This window comes from Haematobia irritans, chromosome 5, assembly GCF_050003625.1.
Source record: "Haematobia irritans isolate KBUSLIRL chromosome 5, ASM5000362v1, whole genome shotgun sequence".
NCBI lineage: Eukaryota > Metazoa > Arthropoda > Insecta > Diptera > Muscidae > Haematobia > Haematobia irritans.
In genome coordinates, this window is record NC_134401.1 from 71,716,279 (window position 1) to 71,741,184 (window position 24,906).

The window sequence follows — 24,906 nt, forward strand, 5'->3', positions numbered from 1 at the left end:
GAAGTGCCGTCCACCAGACTACAACACCATATAGCATTATAGGTCTAACCACTGCCGTGTATAGCCAATGTACAATTTTTGGTTTTAGTCCCCACTTTTTCCCTATTGCCTTTTTGCACGAGTATAAAGCTACCGTTGCTTTCCTCGCCCTTTCTTCAATATTAAGCTTAAAGTTCAGCTTCCTGTCCAAAATAACGCCAAGGTATTTTGCACACTCCCTAAAGGGAATTTCAATACCCCCTAAGGAAATAGGCCTAACCGTGGGAGTTTTGCGATCTTTGCAGTACATGACTATTTCTGTCTTTGGAGGATTTACCCCAAGACCATTATCTTTCGCCCATTTCTCAGTCATCCGGAGGGCTCTCTGTATAATATCTCTAATTGTTGATGGGAATTTTCCCCTGACTGCTAGCGCCACATCATCTGCGTATGCCACCACTTGTATCCTTTCTTTTTCTAGGGAAACCAGAAGGTCGTTTATAGCAACATTCCAAAGAAGAGGTGATAGAACTCCTCCTTGAGGAGTGCCTCTGTTCACATACTTTTGTATGTTTGCTTGTCCTAGTGTGGCTGAAATACGTCTCTTCATTAGCAGTTCGTCTAACAGCCTGAGTATACATGGATCAACATTCAGAGTTGTCAGTCCATTTAATATCGAGCTCGGATCGACATTATTGAACGCCCCTTCGATGTCTAGAAACGCCACGATTGTGTATTCTTTGACAGATAGTGAGCTTTCAATAAAGCTGACTAGTTCATGTAGTGCGGTCTCAGTAGACCTGCCCTTCGAGTATGCATGCTGTCGTTTCGAGAACAAACTTGAATCGATGCTAGTTCTAAGATAAATATCTATCATCCTCTCCAGAGTCTTAAGTAGGAATGAGGATAAGCTGATTGGTCGGAAATCTTTCGCCCTCGATTGAGAGGCTTTTCCCGCTTTAGGTATGAAAACGACTTTTGTTTCCCTCCACTTTCCTGGGATATATGATAAGTTGATACATCCTTTATATATCACCGACAACCAGGGGATAATTTTGTCAGTTACAGCTTGTAACTCCGCCGGAGTAATTCCATCAGGTCCAGGGGATTTGAATGGTCCAAAGCTATTTAGCGCCCATCTTATTCTAGTTTCCGATACAATTTCCTCGACAGGAAACGACCGCTGAGCAACTGTGGCACCGCCAGTACATGGTTCAACCGTCTGATTTCCAGGAAAATGTGTGTCCAATAGTACCTCCAGCGTCTCCTCACTGGACGTTGTCCAATTGCCCTCCGATGTTTTAATGAAACCTGGAGCGGAGTTGGTGGATGCTAGAACCTTCCGTAGTCTGGAAGCCTCGGACGTATTCTCAATACTGCTGCAGTAAGCATTCCAAGAGTTATGCTGAGCCTTTCTCAGTTCTCGCTTGTATCCTCTCAGATTCTTCTTGTAAGCGTCCCAGTCCTCAGGGGCTCTGGTGGACTTTGCCTTGTTAAAGAGCTTCCTGCAGGATTTCCTCATATTACTTAATTCCGTAGACCACCATGGTGGTCGATGTTTCCCCCTTGGCTTTCCTCTAGGGCATGCAGCTTTCAGTGAGATGTTGAAGGCCTTAGTAATCCGCTCCACTGCGTGTTCGATATCTTGCACATTTCTCATATTTGTCTCTGTTATTTCCGGTATCATCATATTGAACGATTCCCTATACCTATTCCAGTCAGCTTTCCTAACATTTGGCGGAAATATGATCTTGGTGATATGAACATCAAATTTGAAACTGATGTAGCGATGAACTGAGAATCTGTGTTCACTTAAAACCTGCCACTCAGATATCATTTCATTCAGTTCTTGCGAGGCCAAGGTGATGTCCAAAACCTCTTGCCTGTTTTTAGTGACAAAGGTTGGGACATCTCCCTTGTTGCAAACTACCAGATTAGTACGCAAAATAAACTCTATTAGCGACTCTCCCCTTGCATTAGTATCACTACTTCCCCATATACTATGATGTGCATTCGCATCGCATCCCATAATGGGTTTCGTCTTTGTTTTCAGTGACTCCTCCACTAAGGTCGTAACGGGCGAAACTACGGGGTTAGTTCGATATCACTATTATTTATTATACGAAACAGTCACAATTGCCTTTTACTTGCAATATTTTTCAATAATTAATCAATTAAAATAATTAATTTTAATATTTATTTTTCAATGTAAAATAATTTTCAAAATTATTTAATGAACAACTTTTGTTCCTATCGGGCCCACTGTGCAATGTTCAGTTACAACTCACTCGAACATGCAATGCAACATGTAGTACAATTGAATGCAACACACACACGTATGTACGTATAACAGTCAAACACACTACAGATTAGAGAGACGGGAGTGGGGGTAATCAAAGATTATAGAAGATCTTTGGGGGTAATAATGCAAGCTGTGTTTTTCGTTTGGTTGTTAGAAACCAAAGCTTATGGGCAAATGAAAATACAACAACAACACACAGGCAAACGAAAGAGTGACTTTGTATTTATTATTTCTTTTATTTTATTGATATTCTTGCACTTTTGTTTACTTTATTTTCACCACTAATAAATATCAACAACCTCACCTTGGTGTGATGGATATTATAGGGGAAAACAATGGTGATAGCCAATAATTTTGGGGGTAAAAAACAAAGATTATAGATTTGAGGAAGATGGGAGATTGGCTTGCGTCATACCAAATGTTGCATTTAATAAAGGGTGATTCTTTTGAGGTTAGGATTTTCATGCATTAGTATTTGACAGATCACGTGGGATTTCAGACATGGTGTCAAAGAGAAAGATGCTCAGTATGCTTTGACATTTCATCATGAATAGACTTACGATCTGCCACAACGTCGAATTTTCAGTGAATGGGCCCTAGAAAAGTTGGCAGAAAATCCGCTTTTTTATCGACAAATTTTGTTCAGCGATGAGGCTCATTTCTGGTTGAATGGCTACGTAAATAAGCAAAATTGCCGCATTTGGAGTGAAGAGCAACCAGAAGCCGTTCAAGAACTGCCCATGCATCCCGAAAAATGCACTGTTTGGTGTGGTTTGTACGCTGGTGGAATCATTGGACCGTATTTTTTCAAAGATGCTGTTGGACGCAACGTTACGGTGAATGGCGATCGCTATCGTTCGATGCTAACAAACTTTTTGTTGCCAAAAATGGAAGAACTGAACTTGGTTGACATGTGGTTTCAACAAGATGGCGCTACATGCCACACAGCTCGCGATTCTATGGCCATTTTGAGGGAAAACTTCGGAGAACAATTCATCTCAAGAAATGGACCGGTAAGTTGGCCACCAAGATCATGCGATTTGACGCCTTTAGACTATTTTTTGTGGGGCTACGTCAAGTCTAAAGTCTACAGAAATAAGCCAGCAACTATTCCAGCTTTGGAAGACAACATTTCCGAAGAAATTCGGGCTATTCCGGCCGAAATGCTCGAAAAAGTTGCCCAAAATTGGACTTTCCGAATGGACCACCTAAGACGCAGCCGCGGTCGACATTTAAATGAAATTATCTTCAAAAAGTAAATGTCATGGACCAATCTAACGTTTCAAATAAAGAACCGATGAGATTTTGCAAATTTTATGCGTTTTTTTTAAAAAAAAAGTTATCAAGCTCTTAACAAATCACCCTTTAGATTAGTTTAATACATGTTTGTAATCTTTTAGTTTTTATTTTTTAAATGAAAAATGTAATTTTCTTAATGAAACAATGTTAAATTTTTTCTTAATTTCTTTTTATTTGCATTTTAATGCTATGTCAATACTTGTCGTATACGCGTTTGGTTCGAGTATTAAACTAATGTGGTAAATAGTTTGATGTGCTCAGTAGCCAATCTCCCATCTTCCTCTTCTATAATCTTTGGTAAAAAATACCAAATATATCCAATGGCTTTTCGGGCTCTGAAAAGAGAAGCTCAATGATAAATTATTTTATTTTGAATCTCGGGCGGTTTAATCCGGTTCGAAGGACCAATGAAAAGGCGGGGAATTAAATAAAATAATTTATCAGTGGCTTTGATTATGATTTGATTATATTTACTGAAACCTGGCTTCAAAGTAATATCTTAAATACTGAAATCTTATGCGACAAGTACCAAATTTATAGATGTGACCGCACAACTGGTTTGAAGAAATCTGGTGGCGGCGTCCTAATTGCTGTTTCTTCGAAATTTGCTTCATCAAAAATTGATATTCCAAATGAACTTCAAATTGAATATATAGGAGTGAAAATAAGGTGCGGCCATAATTCATTGTTTGTGACTTGCTCCTATATTCCTCCTGGTTCTTGTAACGATGTTTATAATGCTCATTTGACTGCTATCCAATCGGTCCTATCTACTGCGAGACCCTCTGATTTGATTGTTTTGTCTGGTGATTTTAACATTCCATCTATTACATGGAAATATTGTGAGGAAATGAATTACTCCGTACCAATGCTAAGAAATGGATATCAATCGGAATTAGTTGAAAACTTGTTAAAAGATGGTCTTTTTCAAATTAGCAACATACAAAATTCGAATAATAAATTACTTGATTTATTTTTTACAAATGAACTAAAAGATGTGTTTTTATCACGCGTCAATGCCGTTGTAAATCCTGAAGATGTTCATCATCCCACTGTCTGTATGGATATAAATATGTCTTTTTCGAGATCTATGCGAAATAAACTCGTATTGAAAACTGATAAAATATTCTCTTTTAATAGAACTGATTATGAAAAACTGAACTCATTACTATTAAATGTGGATTGGAATAAAATTTTACCAGCGAGAAATCTTGATGAATCAATAAATACATTTTATGAAACTTTGAATTCATTCATAGCCCAATCTGTTCCATTAATTCGAATAACTTCTCACACTGGTCCACCTTGGAATTACAGTAAATTACGTAACTTGAAGAATAGAAAGAATAAACTTTATAAAAAGTATAAAAAATCTGGATCTGTGACTGACTATGCAAACTACTCAATTGCTCGTTCAGAATACAACCTGTGGAATAAACAATCCTATAACAATTATTTATCGAAAATTAAAAATGAACTGAAGCTTAATCCAAAGTCATTTTACAGATTTGTTAATTCTAAACGTCAATCAAATGTGTATCCAAGAACCCTTCACTATGGTGCTGTTGAAGGGGATGATAATGAATCTATATGTAATTTGTTTTCAAAGTTCTTTGCAACAACTTACTGCCATAAGGATTTCAAGCAATCTGATGCGTACCCATATAAGATACAGGAATACTCGACATTCACTACTCCATTTATTTCTCCTGATATTGTGATGAGTTATATGGAAAAGATAAAATGTTCATATCGCCCGGGCCCTGATGGGATTCCCAGTAACATCCTCAAATATTGTGCTCATTCTCTTTCGACTGCTCTGTCATTTCTGTTTAATGAATCTTTGCGCACAGGTCACTTTCCTACGTTGTGGAAGAATTCATTTATCATTCCGCTATTTAAAAATGGAAGCAAGTCAGATATTACGAATTATAGAGGCATTGCTAAATTAAGTGCTATTCCAAAACTGTTGGAGAAAATTATTTCTGATAGTTTGAATCATCAAGTCTCCTCTCTTCTATCGCCTAAACAACACGGCTTCCGTAAATCTTGTTCGACCATAACAAATATCTTGGAATTGACTACAATGGTTAATGAAGGCTTTAGAGATCGTTTACAGACTGATGTCATTTATACTGATTTTAGTAAGGCGTTTGACAAAGTAAACCATTCACTTTTACTGTACAAACTGCATCGCATGGGCTTCAGTGAATTAATGGTATCCTGGTTTGAAAGTTATCTAAAGTATCGTACACAATTTGTAGTATTTGATAACATTATTTCAAAATCAATACATGTGCCTTCTGGTGTTCCACAAGGAAGTCATCTTGGCCCTCTATTGTTCTGCTTATTTATAAACGACCTTCCATCAGCCATTAAATATGGTTACACTCTCATGTATGACGATGTTAAAATTATAAAGGTTATTCGGAATAGTGATGACCAATCCTTACTCCAATCTGATCTGAATAGCATGTACAGATGGTGCTCATCAAATATGATGGAACTGAACATAAGGAAATGCAAGCATATCTCTTTTTATAGATTAAATTATATCGACACGAATTATAACTTGAATGGCACAACGCTTGAAACTGTTGAATCCTTTAAAGATCTTGGAATACTTTTGGATCGCATGCTAAATTTTAGATCTCACATTTCTATGACTGTAAATAAGGCCTATGGATCATTTGGATTTGTCAAGCGCTGGAGTAAGGAATTTTCTGACCCATTTGTTACAAGAAACATATATACTTCACTTGTGCGTCCTATCCTGGAATATGGATCTGTAATTTGGGACCCACAGTACCAAATTCATTGCAATCGTATTGAATCTGTTCAGAAACAATTTTTACTGTTTTGTTTACGTCGGAATAACTGGACACCTCAAACCTTGCCGTCTTACAAAGAAAGACTATCGCTCATCAAATTACCTACACTGAAAAGTAGACGTACCATGCTGAATATCTGTTTTATGGTTGATTTAATTAACGGAAGATTTAAATCTGACTTCCTTATTAACAGCATATCATTAAATGTACCCTTTAGACCTACCCGCAACTTTGAACTGCTCCACATTGAATACTTTCGAACGAACTTTGAAAACAACGATCCACTTCGCCGTCTTTGTAAAGAATTCAATAAATTTTATTATTATCTTGATTTGTCAGAAGAGAAATACAATGTAAAGAAAAAGATAACATTATTATTAAATACTTGATATATTAACAAACAATATGTATATAATGAAATATATTACTGTTAGTCTGTAAGGGTTTAATCCATAGATGAAAATAATAAAAAAAAAAAAAAAAAATTACCAGTACGAGGGCGGTTCGGAAATTCTTAGCCTATCAGTGAAAGAATAGTTAGTTTTTTAAAAATATTTTTATATTTCAATATAATCTCCTGAAACTTCAATACACTTAGTCCTACGCTTTTCTAGCAATTATATCCCTTGATTAAAATAGTTTTCCTCAAGGTCTTCAAAATAGTGGTTTACAACAGTAATTCCATCTTCATTTAAGGTAAAACGCTTGCCAGCATGATTTTTTTTTAGATTTTGGAACAGGTAAAAGTCACTGGGAGCTAAAGGAGAATAAGGTGGGTGGTTAAGCAACTCGTACTTTAATTCGTTGATTTTAGCCATTGTTAAAACACTCTTGTGCGCAGGTGCGTTGTATTGATGAAAAATTATTTTGTTTTGTGTTGTAAGCCAGGACGTTTTTCTCGAATTTGTGCATTTAATTGTAATAATAGTACTCTGAATTTATTGTTTTGCAGATAGTCAATCAATAAAATACCTTTAAAGTCCCAAAAAACCGTTGCCATAACCTTACCAGCTTTCTTTGGGGCACTTACTCCAGCTTCAGTCCATTGTTTGGATTGTTCTTTTGTCTCTGGAGTATAGTGGTCAGTGCTGCCGCTACTACTTCAATCGAAGTATTTTCCTTCATTTTCACAAAATTTACTTCGTCACTCCTTCTTCCAAATATCTGCTTCCAAAAATCCGCAAGCCAAATCGGGGGATCAGTTTATATGGGTGTTATATATAATTATGGATCGGTGTGGACCAATTTTTGCGTGGTTGTTAGAGATCATATGCTGAAACCATGTACCAAATTTCAGCTGGATCGGATGAAATTTGCTTCTCTTAGAGTCCCCGCAAGCCAAATTTGGGGGTCCGTTTATATGGGGGCTATACGTAAAAGTGGACCGATATGGCCCATTTGCAATACCATCCGACCTACATCAATAACAACTACTTGTGCCAAGTTTCAAGTCGATAGCTTCTTTCGTTCGGAAGTTAGCGTGATTTCAACAGACGGACGGAAGGACGGACCTGTTCAAATCGACTCAGAATTTCACCACGACCCAGAATATATATACTTTATGGGGTCTTAGAGCAATATTTCGATGTGTTACAAACGGAATGACAAAGTTAATATACCCCCATCCTATGGTGTAGGGTATAATAAAATGAATTCTATTGTTTTGTTTTCAAAAATGTATGCTACTTCAATTTTATTCAATCTACTCCACTTTTTTCCAAAATCTACTTCACTCAATTTGTCACTAGCGGCAGCACTGATAGTGGTGGATCCATGTCTCATCAGGAGTTATGAAACGACGCTTAAAATCCATTTCATTTCTCTTAAGCGACCACTACGTGGTTCATCTTCAATGCTTGTACGACCACGTTTAAATTCAGCAACCCATTTTTTTACTGTTGCATATGAAGGAGCACTTTCACCTAACATATTCACCATATCATTATGAATTTCTTGTCCCGATAAAACTTTTTTATGTAAATATTTAATGACAGCACGCATTTCTATTTTTTCCGTTGTAAAAAAAATTGCTGATGCGTCTTTTTTGAACACCCGTTTCTATATGAAGGAGTTGCCAGATCGAAACAAAATTTAACATGTGTTCATAGCAGAGATGGAAGTTTCCAGAACACTTAACTTTTTTCTTTTTATACCGCGCTTTTTGTGCTAGGCTAAGAAGTTTCCGAACTGCCCTCGTATACTGCTATAGTTTGAACCCCGGAGTACTTAATTCACATATTTTGTTTCTATAAACATATGTCCTTGTGTATGCAAGGCGGGCATGCTAACCATTGCACCACGGTGGCTCCCTTTATTAATGATAGTCATCACAAGGCTGTATTTAGCAACTGAGGCAAACGATCTTTGGAGGATTGCAGCTCATCCGGTGATCGTTCCCTTTGTTCGTAATCGTGTTTCAGAAATCTTAGAAAATGTTGGTAACCGTAAATGGCAACCAGGTCGAAAACCTATGTTGTTAGCACCTATATTACCTATTTATTTTCATAATTCATTATGATTGTAAATATATAAATAAATAAAAGTAAATGACAACACGTCGACTCTGAAAGTCTACCAGCCGATCTAGCTAGTACAGGTTGTTCACCGTCTGATCTGAAGAATCATGCGTTGTGGTGGCATAGACCACAATGGCTTCAGTTACCTAAAGATAGATTACCAGCTTTTGAAATTCTGAATACAAAAGTAGAAGCAAAAGTTGTGAAAGTTTTTGACATTCGAAGACTTTTTAATAAGATTTTCGCATTGGAAGAAGTTGACAGTTGGGCAACAGTGAGAGCGCTAATATGTCAATCGTCATCAATGTCACGTATCGTGTATTCCACTTTTCGACGCCTGGGACTCAGATCATTTTTATACCAAGGTCAACGATTTACCAAATTCAAAATTAACTGATTAACTTCCACGCTCGTAACAGATTAACTTCCACGAAGACCTTATTCTGACCCTCTACCCGAAGACCGTACAAGAGATTTTAGCGATCCCTTGTCGACCCAGACCCAAGGAGTAATTTACCCATCGACATCGAACTTGGTACAGATACTTATTCTGCAATCCATCGAGAAGAATCCACAATCACCGAACTTTGCTATGTGAATGCCTACAAAACAGTGCGGGGATACATCATTTCCGGCCCCATAAGGAATCTCAGCCCTTAATCTGGATTTAACACTTGGTCACGGGGAGGGCGGAATGTTGAAGGGTGTGCTAAAACTATGCACGTTATTGTTTTTTACGTTGTGTTATTTAAGTACTTCAGACATGTACATAGCGGTTTGCTCCAAATGTCACACATACACATGTGGACTGAAAAATATGTGCGAGTATTTTTTTAACGAGGCCATTGTTTTTATAATTTATACTTTTTATTAAACATTTCGGATTAATTTATAAAGTAAACATATTTATAAGTAAACAAACATAACTTAAAATAATGTAAATTCAAGAAATTCGTCGAATTTTATGTGGACAGTATTTATACGAATTTATACGAAAGTTGGTTAGTGTTAGTGCTTGAGCTCGTTTGCTCAGCGTATATTCTGGTGGTACGCCAGAATAAATTGTTTGTTGGTAGTCCTGGTAGTACACCAGAACTTTTCTTTTAAAGGGGGTTTAAAATTCTTTACTAGGTGATACACCAAGAAAAGAAAGAATCACGTTAGTTAAAACAGCAAGGTTTTTAAGCGTAGTGATCATCTTTATTAAATTTATTCTGCCTTATATACTAATAGTTAATACAAGAAAGTAATAATAACAACAAAAATAAAATAAGTAAATGAAAAGAAAACAGTCGAATTATTTGCCGGAATTGCTTATGCTGCAGTTGAACTCTTTTTCCATATGAAGCCAATGACCGGTGTTGAATTTCATATTGTTTGGCTAATAGCTTGAATAGCATACGCAAGGTAAATGTTCTTGCGTGTGCCATTCAATACCTGACGTATGAATTACCACCTTTGGATTGGCTGTAATATAGAAAGAATGAGAATGAAATGGGCAACAGATTTTAATTTTTATTCTATTAGAGATTTATTTTATTTTGCCAAACAAAATAAATAAATCGTGGAGAATAAACATATTGCGGCCAGGGGGGTCGTGAATAATTTTGATAGGCTTGCATAAGCTAATTCCGGTTGCGTAGATAGTTGTGGTGATATACGCATGTTGGTTGTTGTCAGGTTTACACGTTTTGGAGGTGGTGAACCATTGTCTTTGTCGCTGGATGCAGCGCTGTGCACGGATGAAAAAGACTGTTTTTCATATGTTTGGCTATAAACATTATATGTTTGGAAAACAAATTTTTAAACACAATATTTTTGAGTGCAAGCATATAATGTTCATAAACTAGCATAACATGTTTGGGACATATATGTTAATATGTTAGAACATATTATGTTTGGGACATAAAATGTTTGTAAATATAATATGCTTGGATGCAAACATATATTAATTTAGAAATAGCCTATAAACATATATGTGTTTAGTAGCTTGGAGCGCTATTTAACAGGGAGCGATATTGAATTAAGTTGGTGGTTGTTGCTTGTTATTACAAAATTATCATTTTATTTCCCCTTGGGCAATTGATCAGCTACTTCTTTGATCCTTACAAACTGTGTGGTCCGCTGTTCGAATCCCCGTCCGGCAAAAGGTAAAATTAAAATAAAAAAAATCATAAAATTGAATAATTTCTTCTACAATGTTTGTATTACAGAAAAAGGTGCTAAGAACTAAAAAATATCGTGGAAGTGAGAAAGATGTGAGGGAATATACAATTAGGCAGAAACAAAATTTTGAGCATTCAGGTCGAAAACCTATGTTGTTAGCACCTATATTACCTGTTTATTTTCATAATTCATTATGATTGTAAATATATAAATAAATAAATAAAATTTTGAGCACAATATTGTTTGGGAGAATTTTTTTAAGCATATAATATTTTTGGGTGCAAAATGCTTCCAAACATATTATATGGTCACATAATAACATATTGTTTTTTGGAAGACTACATTATTGAATTTGGATGCAAATATACAAAATGTTTGGAACTTAGACTACTCAAACATATATTGTTTAGACCAATATGCTTTCAGACATATTATATATTGGAAGAGATCAAACATATAAATGTTTGGGCAATACCCAAAAATGTATATGCTTGAAGCAAAATATGTTTGGGAGTATATGTTACAGAAGCGAATTATCTCTTCTTTCGTCATTAGTTTGTTCCATCTGACCCTGGAAAAGTTTCAATGCTTTACCAAGTCGCCAGTTCATGACAGGCAAGTTATCTTTAATTGTGACTATAGTACCCAATTGCAGATTTTGAGCCTTAGTTTGCCATTTATTACGCTGCTGGAGTTTATTGAGATATTCCTGGGAACATCTTTTCCAGAATTGGTGTTTTACTCGGGATTCTAACTCCCATCGTTTTGCCAAGGTTGATGATGTTGCTTGGACTGTAGTGGTGCTATTGGCCTAGAGTTTAGTATCGCTTCAACCTCTATGACAATGGTATCTATTTCTTCATATGTCAAGGATGCACTCGATATTTCCTTTATCAGAAGACCTTTAGGGGATTTTACAGCTGCTTCCCAAAGTCCACGGAAATGAGGAGATCACGGAGGTATAAAGTGGAAAGTAATGCTTCTAGTTGCACATTCTCGTTGTATTTTTTCTTGAGCTGTCGTTGAGAATAACAAGGTTGACAGCTCTGCGAGTTGATTTTTTGCTCCCACGAAGTTGGTAGCGTTATCACAATATAGGTTTTGGCAATGGCCCCTTCGAACAATGAATCTTTTCAACGCCCCAATGAAGGCATCGGTTGTAAGGTCCGTCACAAGTTCTAGGTGAACCGCCTTTGTTGAAAAGCAGCAAAATATCACAAGGTATGCTTTCTGAGGTCGTTTTCCTCTTGTTTTGCAATGTACCCAGATTGGTCCGCAATAATCTACCCCTGCGTTTATGAAGGGCCTTGCAGGCGTTACTCTTGTTTCTGGCAAATTTCCCATAATTTATTTCAGAAGCTTTGGTTTTGATCTTGCACATTGTTGCTCTCCTTTTATGGGCCAGAAGCGTTGTCTCACCGTAGCAAGGAGTGCGCTAGTCTTATTTTCCGCAATGCTTATTTTCCTTATGTAACGATTCGAAGATTAATCGACTCATTGGATCATTGAATGGCAAAAGCATGGGATGTTTAGCATTAAAACTCAAAGTTAATTCTTGTAGTCTGCCTCCAACTCTTAAAACTGTATGTTCGTCCAAGAACTGCGACAAACTTTTGATTTGACTTGAACCTTTAAAATCTATATGCTTCTCCAGTTGTAGAATGTCTTCTTTGAAGTTAGAATGCTGTGCTATACGAACTATGACGATAAGTGAATCGTGAAGTTCAAAGGGAGTGAGGGTTGGCCTGTTTTGTCGTTCTTCTTTACGGGTTTTGGAATTTTTAATAAATCTCAGAACAAAAGCAACAATTCGTTGGAGTGTCTTAAAGGAATTCCTGTGGTTTATTCTGTACAAGAAGTATTCTGTACAAGAAGAACGGCCAACATTAGGTTGTGGAGGTTCTGCTTTCGTTCAGTGATATTCGAATCAGGAGAGAGAAGAAACGCACGAGGCCAATGTTTCTCGTCTCCGTGAAGAAAGAATGGTCCGTGCATCCATTGAGTTGTTTGTGGTAACTGATGTGGGTCTAATCCCCTAGATATGATGTCTGCTGGGTTATCCTTGGAACTAGCGTGTCTCCATTGTTCAGGAGTCGTGTTGTCTTGAATTGAAGCATAATCGTATTACTTCAATTCAAGACAACACGACAAAGGTGTGAAAGGAGGATGATCTTGAGTTGATCCAATTTAACACTATTGTGGAATCAGTTCAATAGTACGTGGGTACTGTCATCATGTCTAAATCGCGCTTGACTTTAACCGCCAAGTTAGCTCCCAGCTGTGCAGCGCACAATTCTAGCCTTGGAAGCGTTTGTTGTTTAAGGGGTCCTACCCGGGATTTCGCATAAAGGAGGTTTACAAGTATAATCTTATTCGGTAAGATTGTTCTAATGTATACTGCTGCCCCGTATGCCTTTCCTGAAGATATGAAGTTGAGTGTTTTGAGAAATACGTTATGTGACTTGAGGTTACCTCTAAAGTTTCGCCATCGATAGTCGAATTTTGAAGGTACAGCTTCATCCCATGAGAGATTTAGATTCCACAGTTCTAGGACAAATATTTTCGCCCGGACGACTACAGGAGATAGCAAACCTAGGGGGTCGAAATACGTGCAAGATCTGAAGTGACCGTCCTTTTGGTCACTGACCTGATTGGCGCTAGGTTGACTTTTACTTTAAGTTGGTCAGCTTTGGGTAACCAGGCCAATCCAAAAGTTTTGGTATAATTGGTGTCCTCTGTGGTGAAGTCAAGGCTAACTTCTTCTGTATTCAAGCTGTCTGCTCCGCCCAGACCAACATCCACATAGAAGTTCTTTTCCAAAAAACTGGCTCTTGTTTTCCGGGCATATTTCTTTCAAGCATCTAATTGCCAGATAGGAGGCTGGTCGGGTTCCGTATGTAACGGTATTTAATGTGAAGTAGTTGATAGGTTCAGTGGTATAGTTTCTCCACAGGATAATCTGATATGGTCTGTCTTTAGGATGCATCAGTATTTGACGAAACATTTTTTCTATGTCGGTGGTAAACACGAAACGTGGCAATCTGAAGCGTAGCAGAATAGCAAACAGATCATTATGTAGTGTTGGGCCAGTATGCAAAACATCGTTCAGTGACTTTGCAGATGATGTTTTTGTTGAAGCATCGAATACAACTCGATGTTTAGTGGTGCTGCTTTCAGGTCGTAGAACGCAGTGGTGGGGAATAAAATATTTTGCTCCTGTCACAGCTTCGTACTCCTCCATAAACTCTGTATTGTTGTTTTAAGATAATGTCTTTGGATAGACGCCGTTACAATGACAAAACGGTTGAAAGCGAGACTATGTGACTCTCCTAAAGAACTTGGTTCGGCACAAAATAGGAACCTTACGATGAATCTTCCTTCTTTGTCACGTCCAGTATGCTGATTAAAGTAAGCTTCGCGCTGTGCGTCATATATCGATAATTGTTTCTGCGTATAATCGATTTCTTCCAGTTTCCAGAATCGTTCTATTGTCTGGTTCATGCTGTCTTCATCAGTTAGTACCCCACATATTGATGTTTGCAAGTGTTGATCAGATACCTTCACTGATGCTATCCACCCAAGTATTATGTTTTGCAAGATTGTCTCCTAGTTGGATTTGTCCGATAGCGAGTAGCTGATGACAATATTCTGCGCCTAATAGGATGTCGATTTTGCCCGGACAGTTGAAGGTAGGGTCTGCCAGCGTTACATTGTTGGGAATTAGCCATTTATCAATGTGAATAAATTGAGCAGGTTGGGAATAATTTCGAACGAACTTTGAAAACAACGATCCACTTCGCCGTCTTTGTAAAGAATTCAATAAATTTTATTATTATCTTGATTTGTCAGAAGAGAAATACAATGTAAAGAAAAAGATAACATTATTATTAAATACTTGATATATTAACAAACAATATGTATATAATGTAATATATTACTGTTAGTCTGTAAGGGTTTAATCCATAGATGAAAAAAAAAAAAAAAAAAAAAACAAATAATATATATATATATATATATATATATATATATATATATATATATATATATATATATATATATATATATATATATATATATATATATATATATATATATATATATATATATATATATATATATATATATATATATATATATATATATATATATATATATATATATATATATATATATATATATATATATATATATATATATATATATATATATATATATATATATATATATATATATATATATATATATATATATATATATATATATATATATATATATATATATATATATATATATATATATATATATATATATATACAGTCCAGTATACCAGTATACCAGAAAGAAGACCAAACTGTTCGCGGAATTGCAAATTAACATAATCAAGAATTATCAAGCCGATGATGCTGATAATCAAGAAACAAAATAATTAACTAACCAAAATATTATTACTGGCGCCCAACGTTACCCACGAAACTGCCCAACGGCCCACTACACTTCCCTCAAAGGGATATCAACAACCAACAAATTAGCGGATATCAACAATCAACAAATTAGCAATCAACTTGTTAATTATTTATTAAAACTAAATATTAACATGTAAGTAGAGTGTTTATTGTAACAATGAAACAATTTTAAGTGAATTTCAGGCTCAAGTTTATTTTTGCAAGAGGTTTTCTTCGTGTTTTCGACCTTTTTATTTTAAAAGAAAAAGAAGTGTTTGTTAAACTTAAGGCCTTTGTTCTTGTTTTTATCCGATATTTCGAGTTCCTTTTGTGCGAAAATATTATATGAGTGATAGAGATTTTGAAGATTTATTAAATAAATTTCAAAGACTTCAAAGTAACGATTGTTTGCAACACCAACTAGAGACCAAAATAGCACTGACTGGGAAACAGTTAAAAGTTATTGTCGACGGCGCAGTAGCAAGCGCTCTTTCCGCACAAGAACAAATTTTTACGCAAAAATTCCAGGAAATTGAAGAAAAATTACAAAGTGTAAAAATAACTACCCCAGAGGTAGAATCATATAAGGATGCCGAGATAAGATTAGCTATTTCGTGCAATGAGACCTTAGATATTGTTAAATCCTTGCCGGAATTCGAAGGCAAACATGAGACTTACGTCTCATGGAGAAAAGCAGCACACACTGCATACAAAGTCTATGAAAAGTATGAGAGTAGTTCTAAACACTACCAAGCATTAGGTATAATGAGGATATGGTACTGTCATCCTTTAATACCCCCCTCAATTTCAAAGCCATAATAAATAGACTTGATTTCACGTACGCGGACAAACGTCCGCGGACAATAGAGCAAGAAATGTCCACCCTCCGTCAAGGGAATATGACAATCCTACAATATTACGATGAAGTTGAAAAAAAAATTGACATTGCTCATAAATAAGACAGCTATGACATATGACAGCAATGTTGCTGCGTCACTCAATGAAAAGTATAGAGCAGATGCACTGAGAGTTTTCATTTCAGGGATCAACAAATCTTTAAGTGACGTTCTTTTTGCAGCCAGGCAACCGACAATATGATCCCTCCGGCGTACAAACTCAAGCTAATCAGTGGCGCATGCAGCAACCAAGCACTCAAGTTAAAGGTTACAACAATCAGGGTCAAATAAATAAAAGACCAAACAACAGTAGTGGAAGGTACACAGGACCGAAGCATAAAAAAATTAACCAATTGGTCGCAGATAATGCACCGCCTGATCAAGAAGATTATGAATACCAAGCAATAACAGAAGAAGAGACAGAAAATATTGACGATGAAGTTTCAGAATTCGATGTAATTAATTTTTTAGACATAACTCCCTGCTACCGTTCATAGAAAGGGAAATCGCAGGGAGAAAAATTAAACTCTTGATAGACACAGGCGCCTCTAAAATTATATTAAGCCATTGAAGGAATTGAAAGGTGTCATTAGCGTGAATAGACCTTTTAACGTGAAATCAATTCATGGGTTTAATAAAATTGATAAAAAGTGTTCGATTAATATTTTTGTAGGAAAGCGATTTTCTTTTTATTGCCGAACCTGACAACCTTTGATGGGATAATTGGACTCGACCTACTTGTATAATTTTGAATATTCAGGGAATATTCTTTTCCTAATATTGTTCAAGTACAAAACAAGAACAGTTGTAGATGGAACATAGGGTACTTGAACCGTAGTTGATTTGAATGATGTAGAATGCAAATATGTTCTAGCATAATGTTTTATTTCATTCACGTTATTTATACTAAATAACTGATGATTAATCGATATATTAAGTTAACACGTACCATATATCTAGCCTATGCTATATCAATGACTTAAGTAATATTTATGCTGACTTAGTATATTAGTGTAAATGAACTAGTGCAGCAGAAGTCGACAACCTGTCCAATTGTTGACCGTGAAATTAGATTCTTTATTTAAATTGGTCGGCTATTGACTTCTGCTGCTTACAATGCAAATAATATTTAAATATATATGCTTGATAATATAGCAGCGTAAATGCTGTTTACTATGGGTTTAATGTTAATTATATTTATGCTATATAATATAGCAGCGTAATGATATAATGAAGCTGCGTTCTTAAACATTCTCCCCCACGTTGAACGCTGCAGGTTCGACTAGCAAGATACATTTAAATTTCGGGTGACTGGGCAGTGTACGTGTCCGGAACGGTTTGACGTGGTTGTGGAGTGGGTGGTTGGATTGATTCACCTCCTCTGTTCAGAAATCGCCATCCAAGGTAGAACATCAACAGCATAGAAGACATGATAAGAGCTGTGTAACTTATCGCCATATGGTGATGTCTGTCGGAACGGTCGGTGGTGCGTAAAGTTGAAATGTCAGCTTCCTGTAGTTTGTTCTGGAGATCTGTTAGCTGCTCGGTATGGTTTATTAAAAGCTGATCAGTCGAGTTGAGAAGTGCAGTGCGTTGTTAGATTAAATTTCGGAAAGCGAGAGTAAGATGCTTGAATAAAGCTTGATGCATTATAATGACCTCGAAGAGTGACTTCCGAGGATTTAAGGGTGCAAATTGGTTCAAGGTTTATGATTCCGGAACCTTGGAGCGTGTATTGTAGAGTTTTTGTTCCGCAAACAGTGCTGACGTCAATTTCACATGTGGTAGCATAAATCTATTGGTTCTTGTGATGTTGTTGTTGCCAGATGATAGGCTCCTTGTAAATGTTTGAATTTGTTTGCTGGTTTATGTCTGAACATATCTACTTCGCACGAAGCCGCCGTAGATCCCTTCGAGAACATTGCGTGATTATTATCGCAGATAAAAATGTCACTGCTTGGATGAATACAGTTGCGAATGTCATCGCTGGAGAGTGGCATGTATTCATCTCGATGGAGATTGATCGCCAAGTACTCTGTTTGAGGGTGTATCGCAACAAGGGTGCCGTTCTCGTTTGCGGGCACTGCAAATATCTTCAACAACTCAAACGTTTGCTGGTCAACTAGAGGAAGTCTTATCTCGAACATAACCTTGTCTTTAGTGACTGCTGCCTTTGCTCGAATGATTTTGTAGAATTGAATGAGGTCAATATCATCGAAAGGTAGAACTCGTGATATCGGTAGAGGAGCCTTGATTACGTTAATTTCTCTTTGCAGCTGATGCGGCGTTAGTAAGGATGGACTGATCCTACCGTGATGAGAATCTGTAAGAACATTAACGATTTCCGCTTCAACTTGGCGTAGTCTTGTTGCTGCTAGAGTTAGTTCGTTGGCAAGAAGAGCTACTGTGTGAGCTATCCTTAGCTGAGCTTTGTCTTCTACCACTTGGTTATGTATCGTCGATATGGTGGTTTGGACTTCATTTATTCTAGTTTTTAAGGATAACTCGTCTTCCTTTATTATATTCAAGGTCGAGTCGATAATTGAGGTTTGATTGTGTAACAGCGATGTGAGGTGGCTTCTGTCCGTCTCTGCTCTTTGTATCGTATTTCCATTTCGGTGGCATAGTCCGCGTCTAGAATTCCAAACAGAGATCTTGCGACATTACCGACAATATTTAGAGCACCTCTACGCAATCTCCTTGGCATGATGATATCTCTATCTTGGATTAAATCTGCTCTAGTTTGTTTGAGATGAGATGCGAAGTTGTTACACATCGTTTCGTGAGGAGACATTTTGCATAGGTCGGAGAACATCTTTATACCGTCAGCGAAGTTGTCAATTTCTGATCTAAAGGGTGTAAGATTGTAGTAGACCATGACCTTCCATTCTGCTGTGGCTATCCGTGCCGTACCAATACCTTCGAAATATAATCCGGGTTTTGTTTCAAATGGTTGTGGTCGCATGGGATTGCATAATACAACCGGTAGTATCAGAAGAGCCAGTAGTGTTGTGCACAATAAATTAAAGTTATTGGGCCTCGATCGTTTTGATGTGTTTGGCTTCTGTTCATGTGTTGGCCTTGTTCTTTTGTGATCCTCCTTTTCTTTGATATCATCATTGAATAATGGCGCTAAGCGATGTATTGGCCGTTTATTTACACCTGATGAAGTTTTGACATCGACTACACGCACGTTCCCATCTTGTCCTTTGTAGGTTTCGATGATGCGTCCAAGTGGACATTGCATGACCGGTACGTTATCCTCCTTGATGATGACAAGTTGGTCGGGTTTGATATTTGCTGAGGTCGTCCTCCATTTGTGTCTCTGTTGGAGTTGTGACAAATATTCACTGGACCACCTATTCCAAAAACTGTGTCTTAGTTCAGACACGAGTTTCCATCTTTTAGATAGTGGTGTTGGTGGCTGGTTTTTTCTGGCGTCAATTTGTGCGGTCAGGGGTCAGTGCGGTTAGATCGTTAGGGTTTGAAGATATGGGAGTTGGTGGTCTTGAATTTAAAATTGCTTCAATTTCTATGACTACCGTTTCCAGTTCTTCATAAGTGAGGGAGGCGGTGGAAACCGAACGCAGAAGAAGATGCTTGGCTGATTTCACCGCCGCTTCCCAAAGGCCTCCGAAATGGGGGGCTCTGGGTGGGATGAATTTAAATTCGATCATTTCTTTGGTACATGCCCTTCCAATAGTCTCCTGTGATTCCTTCCCGAATATTGAGGTCTCCAGTTCTTTCAGTTGATTTCTAGCCCCAACAAAGTTTGTGCCGTTGTCTGAATATATCGTTTGGCATCGCCCGCGTCGCGAGATGAATCTTTTAAGGCTCCAATAAAGGCGTCTGTAGTGAGATCTGTCACAACTTCCATGTGGATTGCCTTTGTGGCAAAACAGCAAAATACTGCGATATACACCTTGTGTGGACGCTTTCCTCTAAGCTTGTAGTGTACCCAAAATGGACCGCAATAATCTACTCCAGTGTTTAAGAAGGGTCGACATGGCGTTATTCTGTCTTCTGGTAAATCACCCATTATCTGTTGATACATTTTTGGTTTGGCCTTCGTACAACGAATGCAATTGTGAACTGTGTTCCTTGCCATTGTTTTGCCCTTTATAATCCAGAATCCCCTTTCTCTTGTAGTATTTAGCAACGTTTGTGGACCGCAGTGATGGTTTTCATTGTGCAGCATCACGAGGATTAGTTTGACGATGGGGTCATTATAAGGCAATATTATTTGATGTTTCATTTCGTATGAGAAATTTGACGCATCTAGTCTTCCGCCAACTCGAAGAATATCTGATTTGTCAAGGAAGGGGGATAGACTGATAATTGGGCTGGATCTGCTGAGTTCTTTGGTTGTCTTTAACTTGTTAATGTCATCTTTGAAGTCAGCTGATTGTATGGTTTTGACTATTAGATGCAAAGCTGAAGTTAATTCTATTGGGCTTAGTAGCTTGGTTGCTAGTCGGTCGGCAGACGATGTCCTGCTGTTTTTGATAAATCGCTGCATATAAGCCACAACTCGTTGAAGACAACCGAACGAATTGCGGTGGTTGATTTCGTAGATGATTTGTTCTAATCACATTTGCGCGGCTGTAGTGACAATAACAGGCTTTCGTTTGAATTCTAATTCACTTGTTGGATGCAATTCCTTCGCGAATTCCTTAGGCCAACTGTCTTCATTTCCATGTTAAAAAAGGTATCCATAGAACCACATGTTGCACTCCGGTAATTGTTCTGGTTTTAAACCTCTGGAGATTAAGTCTGCGGGATTGGTTTTGGAGTCGACGTGTCTCCATTGACTGTTGATGGTAAGGTCTTGTATTTTGCTGATTCGATTAGCCACAAAAGTTTTGAGTGATGATGATGCCGAATTTATCCAATGCAAGACAATTTCGGAATCAGACCAGAAGAAGAGCTGTTTGACTTCGTATCTTAGTTTATTTTTTGTTTTGTTGGCCAGTTCTGCTCCTAGAAGTGCTGCGCAAAGTTCTAGCCTTGGCAGCGATACCCTTTGGAGAGGCGCAACTCTGGATTTGGCGCACAACAGCCGGACGATTATCCTTTTATTTGGGAGTTTAGATCGAATGTAAATTGCGGCTCCATAAGCCTTTTCTGTTGCGTGCACAAAGACATGCATTTGAATGTGCTGCGCAGTTTGACCGTCGAAAACGTGGCGTGGGATGCGGGTGTTGTCTAACGTATTCACTGCATTACGAAAGGCGTGCCATTTTGTTGTTCGATCTTCGGGGAGTTCATCATCCCAAGATATCTGATCCTCCCAAAGTTGTTGGATGAATATCTTGGCTGCCACTACGACTGGGCCTGCTATACCCAATGGATCGTAGATTCGTGCTACATCTGATATGACAGATCGCTTTGCTATCACTGAGACTGGCTGAAGAATTGCCCTAAGGCAGAATTGATCCGATGCTGGGCTCCATATTAGTCCCAATGCCTTGATTGACGCGTTTTCAAAATCAAGGTTGACTTCTTGATCATCTTGCGGTATGTCTTGAAGGAGTTGGCGATGGTTTGCACACCACTTCCGCAACTTGAAGCCGGCTTCCTTAAGTAAGGAGGTGAGTTGAGATTACATTTCCTTAGCTGTTACTAAACTATCTGAACCGCTCATCCCGTCATCGAAGTAAAAGTCCTGCTTCAGGATCGTTGCGCCAAGCGGATATTTGTCCATCCGGATAGTCGCTAGCCTTTGTAGACACCTTGTCGCCAGATAGGGAGCTGATGATGTTCCATAAGTGACGGTGTTTAGTTGAAAATGTCGTACAGGCTCCCCTGGATTATCCCTCCATAAAATGAGTTGAAGGTTCCTGTCTCGTTCGTCCACGAGAATCTGACGATACATTTTTTCAATATCGGTGGTGAAGACAAATCTGGGTAGTCGGAAACGTAGAAGCATTCCAAATATATCCCCTTGCACTGTTGGACCAGTCGTTTAGTGACCGATTTGTTGACGTTTTTGCTGAAGCATCAAATAGGACTCGAAGCTTAGTTGTGCTGCTTTCCGGACGCAAAACACAGTGATGCGGAATGTAGTACCGAGGGCCTGGCAGGGATTTGGGATCGATTTGAGTCATGTGACCAAGATCTTCGTATGACTGCATGAAGTCCTTGTATTGTTTTTCAAGATTGTTATCGCGTTTGAATCGTCGTTCCAAGGCAAGGAACCTGGAATATGCGGATGTTTCTGATTCACCAAGTGTTGCGGCATCCTCAGACAGGGGTAGACGAACAACAAATCTTCCATTGAGTTCTCTGGTTGTGGTTTGAATGACGTGAGTTTCACACGCCTGTTCTGCAACTGTGAGATTGCTTTCTGCAGGAACTTCCTCGATTTTCCAGAATTTTTCAAGTAGTTCGTTTGTTGCTGTATCGTCTTCACTAAAAACTGCACATGTTGCTTCGGTTGTGCTGTCGTGGGCTAATCGTCCACTGGCGATCCACCCAAATTTTGTGTTCTTCAGGACGGGTAAATTGTCTGCTAAGTGTAATGTTCCTGATAGCAGAAGATGAAAGTAAAATTCTGCGCCAAGTACCACATCAATTTTTGCCGAATTTTGGGACGATGGGTCTGCCAGCATTTGGTTTTTGGGAATAGACCAGGATGAAATGTCGAACGATACACTAGATTGATGTGGTATTATGTTTGGGAGAACATAAGCCTCCAGCCTGGATGAAAACTTGCTTGTGAGTGACTCGAATTTAACGTTTACCCGCTGTGTAGCTTTTCTAGATCTTCCACTAATTCCTTGAATACTTAGTGTTGTTCGTTCTGGTTGAATGGTTAGGGCTTTAATTAGTCTTTCGGAGACTATGTTGATTTGGGATCCTGAGTCCAACAATGCTCGGAATTTTCAGGATCGTCCATTGTTGGCTGTTATTTCTATTACTGCTGTTGCGAGTAGAATCCTTGCCGGGCGAGCGTTCGCTGATGCCACTGAGGTTGAGCGTAATGCTTCACTATTAGATTGTGAGGGTTTGTTGCTGGCAATTTGTTGTTTTTCAAGATGCAGCAGCGAATTGTGTTTACATGAACACTTAGTGCATGTCTTGGATGTGCATTCCTTGGAACGATGATCGGGTTTAATACAGTTTACGCAAAACCCTTTCTTTTGTACCCACTTAAGGCGATCCGTAATGTTCATTGCCAAGCACTGTTTACAGTAATATATTCCGCACACAGGGGACATCCACTTGATTTGTACGTTGTTGTTGCAATATTGCCTTTGCCTTGTCCTTTCCACCAACAGATTCAAGTGCTTGGAAGCGGTTTCGTAAAACCTTCAAGAAATTGTTTAACGTCTGTAGCTCTGTGGGGTTTTCCAGCGATTGTTCGTACATGATGTGTGTTTGGCGATCCAATTTTTTGACCAACACATGTAAAAGTACGGGGTCCCAGTTATCGATGTTGATCCCAATGGTCGTCAGTGCGGACAGACTTTCGTTGAGGACGTCGTGGAACTCTTTCAGAGATTTGGACTGGGCCGTTAAGTTTCCCCAGCCAAACAATTTTTGAAGTATTGTGGATACTAGGACTCGCTTGTTGTTGTACCTGTCCTTCAACATGTTCCATGCCGTTGTGTAGTTCCCTTCAGTGAGATCCAGGTGACGTATTAATCGTTCTGCTTCCCCGCTCAAATTGGCCTTGAGATACCACATCTTTTGGATTGCCGGAATATCTTGCTCATGTATCATTTTCGAGAATATGTCCGAAAATGGTTGCCACGATAGGCAATCTCCATTGAACCTTGGTATGGATATCTTTGGTAGCTGTAGGTTGGAACTATCCTTTGCTTGCTGCACTGATTCCGAGGTTATGCTTTCGCTTGATTGTGTTTTAGAAAGAGACGCTATTTGAATTGCTACGTTCTCTTCTAAGGCTTCATTGTCATAACCCTCAGCCGCCGGGTTAGCACACATTTCCCAAATGTCCAAATGGATAGTCTCGATCTTCTGCCATAATCTGTCTATAGCAGATAGAGATTGGACTGGTGATTCCTTCGTAGCGATACATAGAACTAGACGTTTCAATGACGATTTAAGTGCTCCTTGATGTCTTATCAATCCATGAATTTTGTTTGTACTGCTGGACCATGATGAAGATTGGTTGCCTGGGTGTGAACCAGCTCCTTGATCTACTAGCAATGATGATGTGGATGTGGATGGGTTGTCTGCGGTAAACCCTGCTCCTCGTTCTGCTGGCAATGGCTTCGTTTGCCTGCTCAGACCTTTAATTAGCTGCTCTACTTCCTCAATAGTTGTATTGTATACGATTCCTATTGATTTATGGATGTCTTCGACAATATACGGGTCATCTTCGCTCAACATCGGATTGTTGCGTATGATATTTTCCGCTGTGTCAAAGGCTTTCCATTGAGCAATTAAATCTTCTTTTTTTTGTGTAATACTCCACAGATCTTCGCTCGTGTGGAGTTTTCTTTATGT

General features: G+C 38.2%; 2 protein-coding genes across 2 annotated transcripts; both read right to left on the minus strand.

Moving 5' to 3' along the window:
- Positions 1-20,176: 20,176 nt before the first annotated feature.
- On the minus strand, positions 20,177-20,950 carry LOC142239824 (uncharacterized). Its single transcript, XM_075311587.1, has one exon. It carries the CDS (start codon positions 20,948-20,950, stop codon positions 20,177-20,179), a length of 774 nt encoding a protein of 257 aa, XP_075167702.1.
- Positions 20,951-21,130: 180 nt separating this feature from the next.
- Positions 21,131-23,042, minus strand: LOC142239825 (uncharacterized). Its single transcript, XM_075311588.1, has 2 exons — positions 22,380-23,042; positions 21,131-22,009 (listed from the first exon to the last, which is right to left on the minus strand). Exons 1-2 carry the CDS (start codon positions 23,040-23,042, stop codon positions 21,131-21,133), a joined length of 1,542 nt encoding a protein of 513 aa, XP_075167703.1.
- Positions 23,043-24,906: the final 1,864 nt, after the last annotated feature.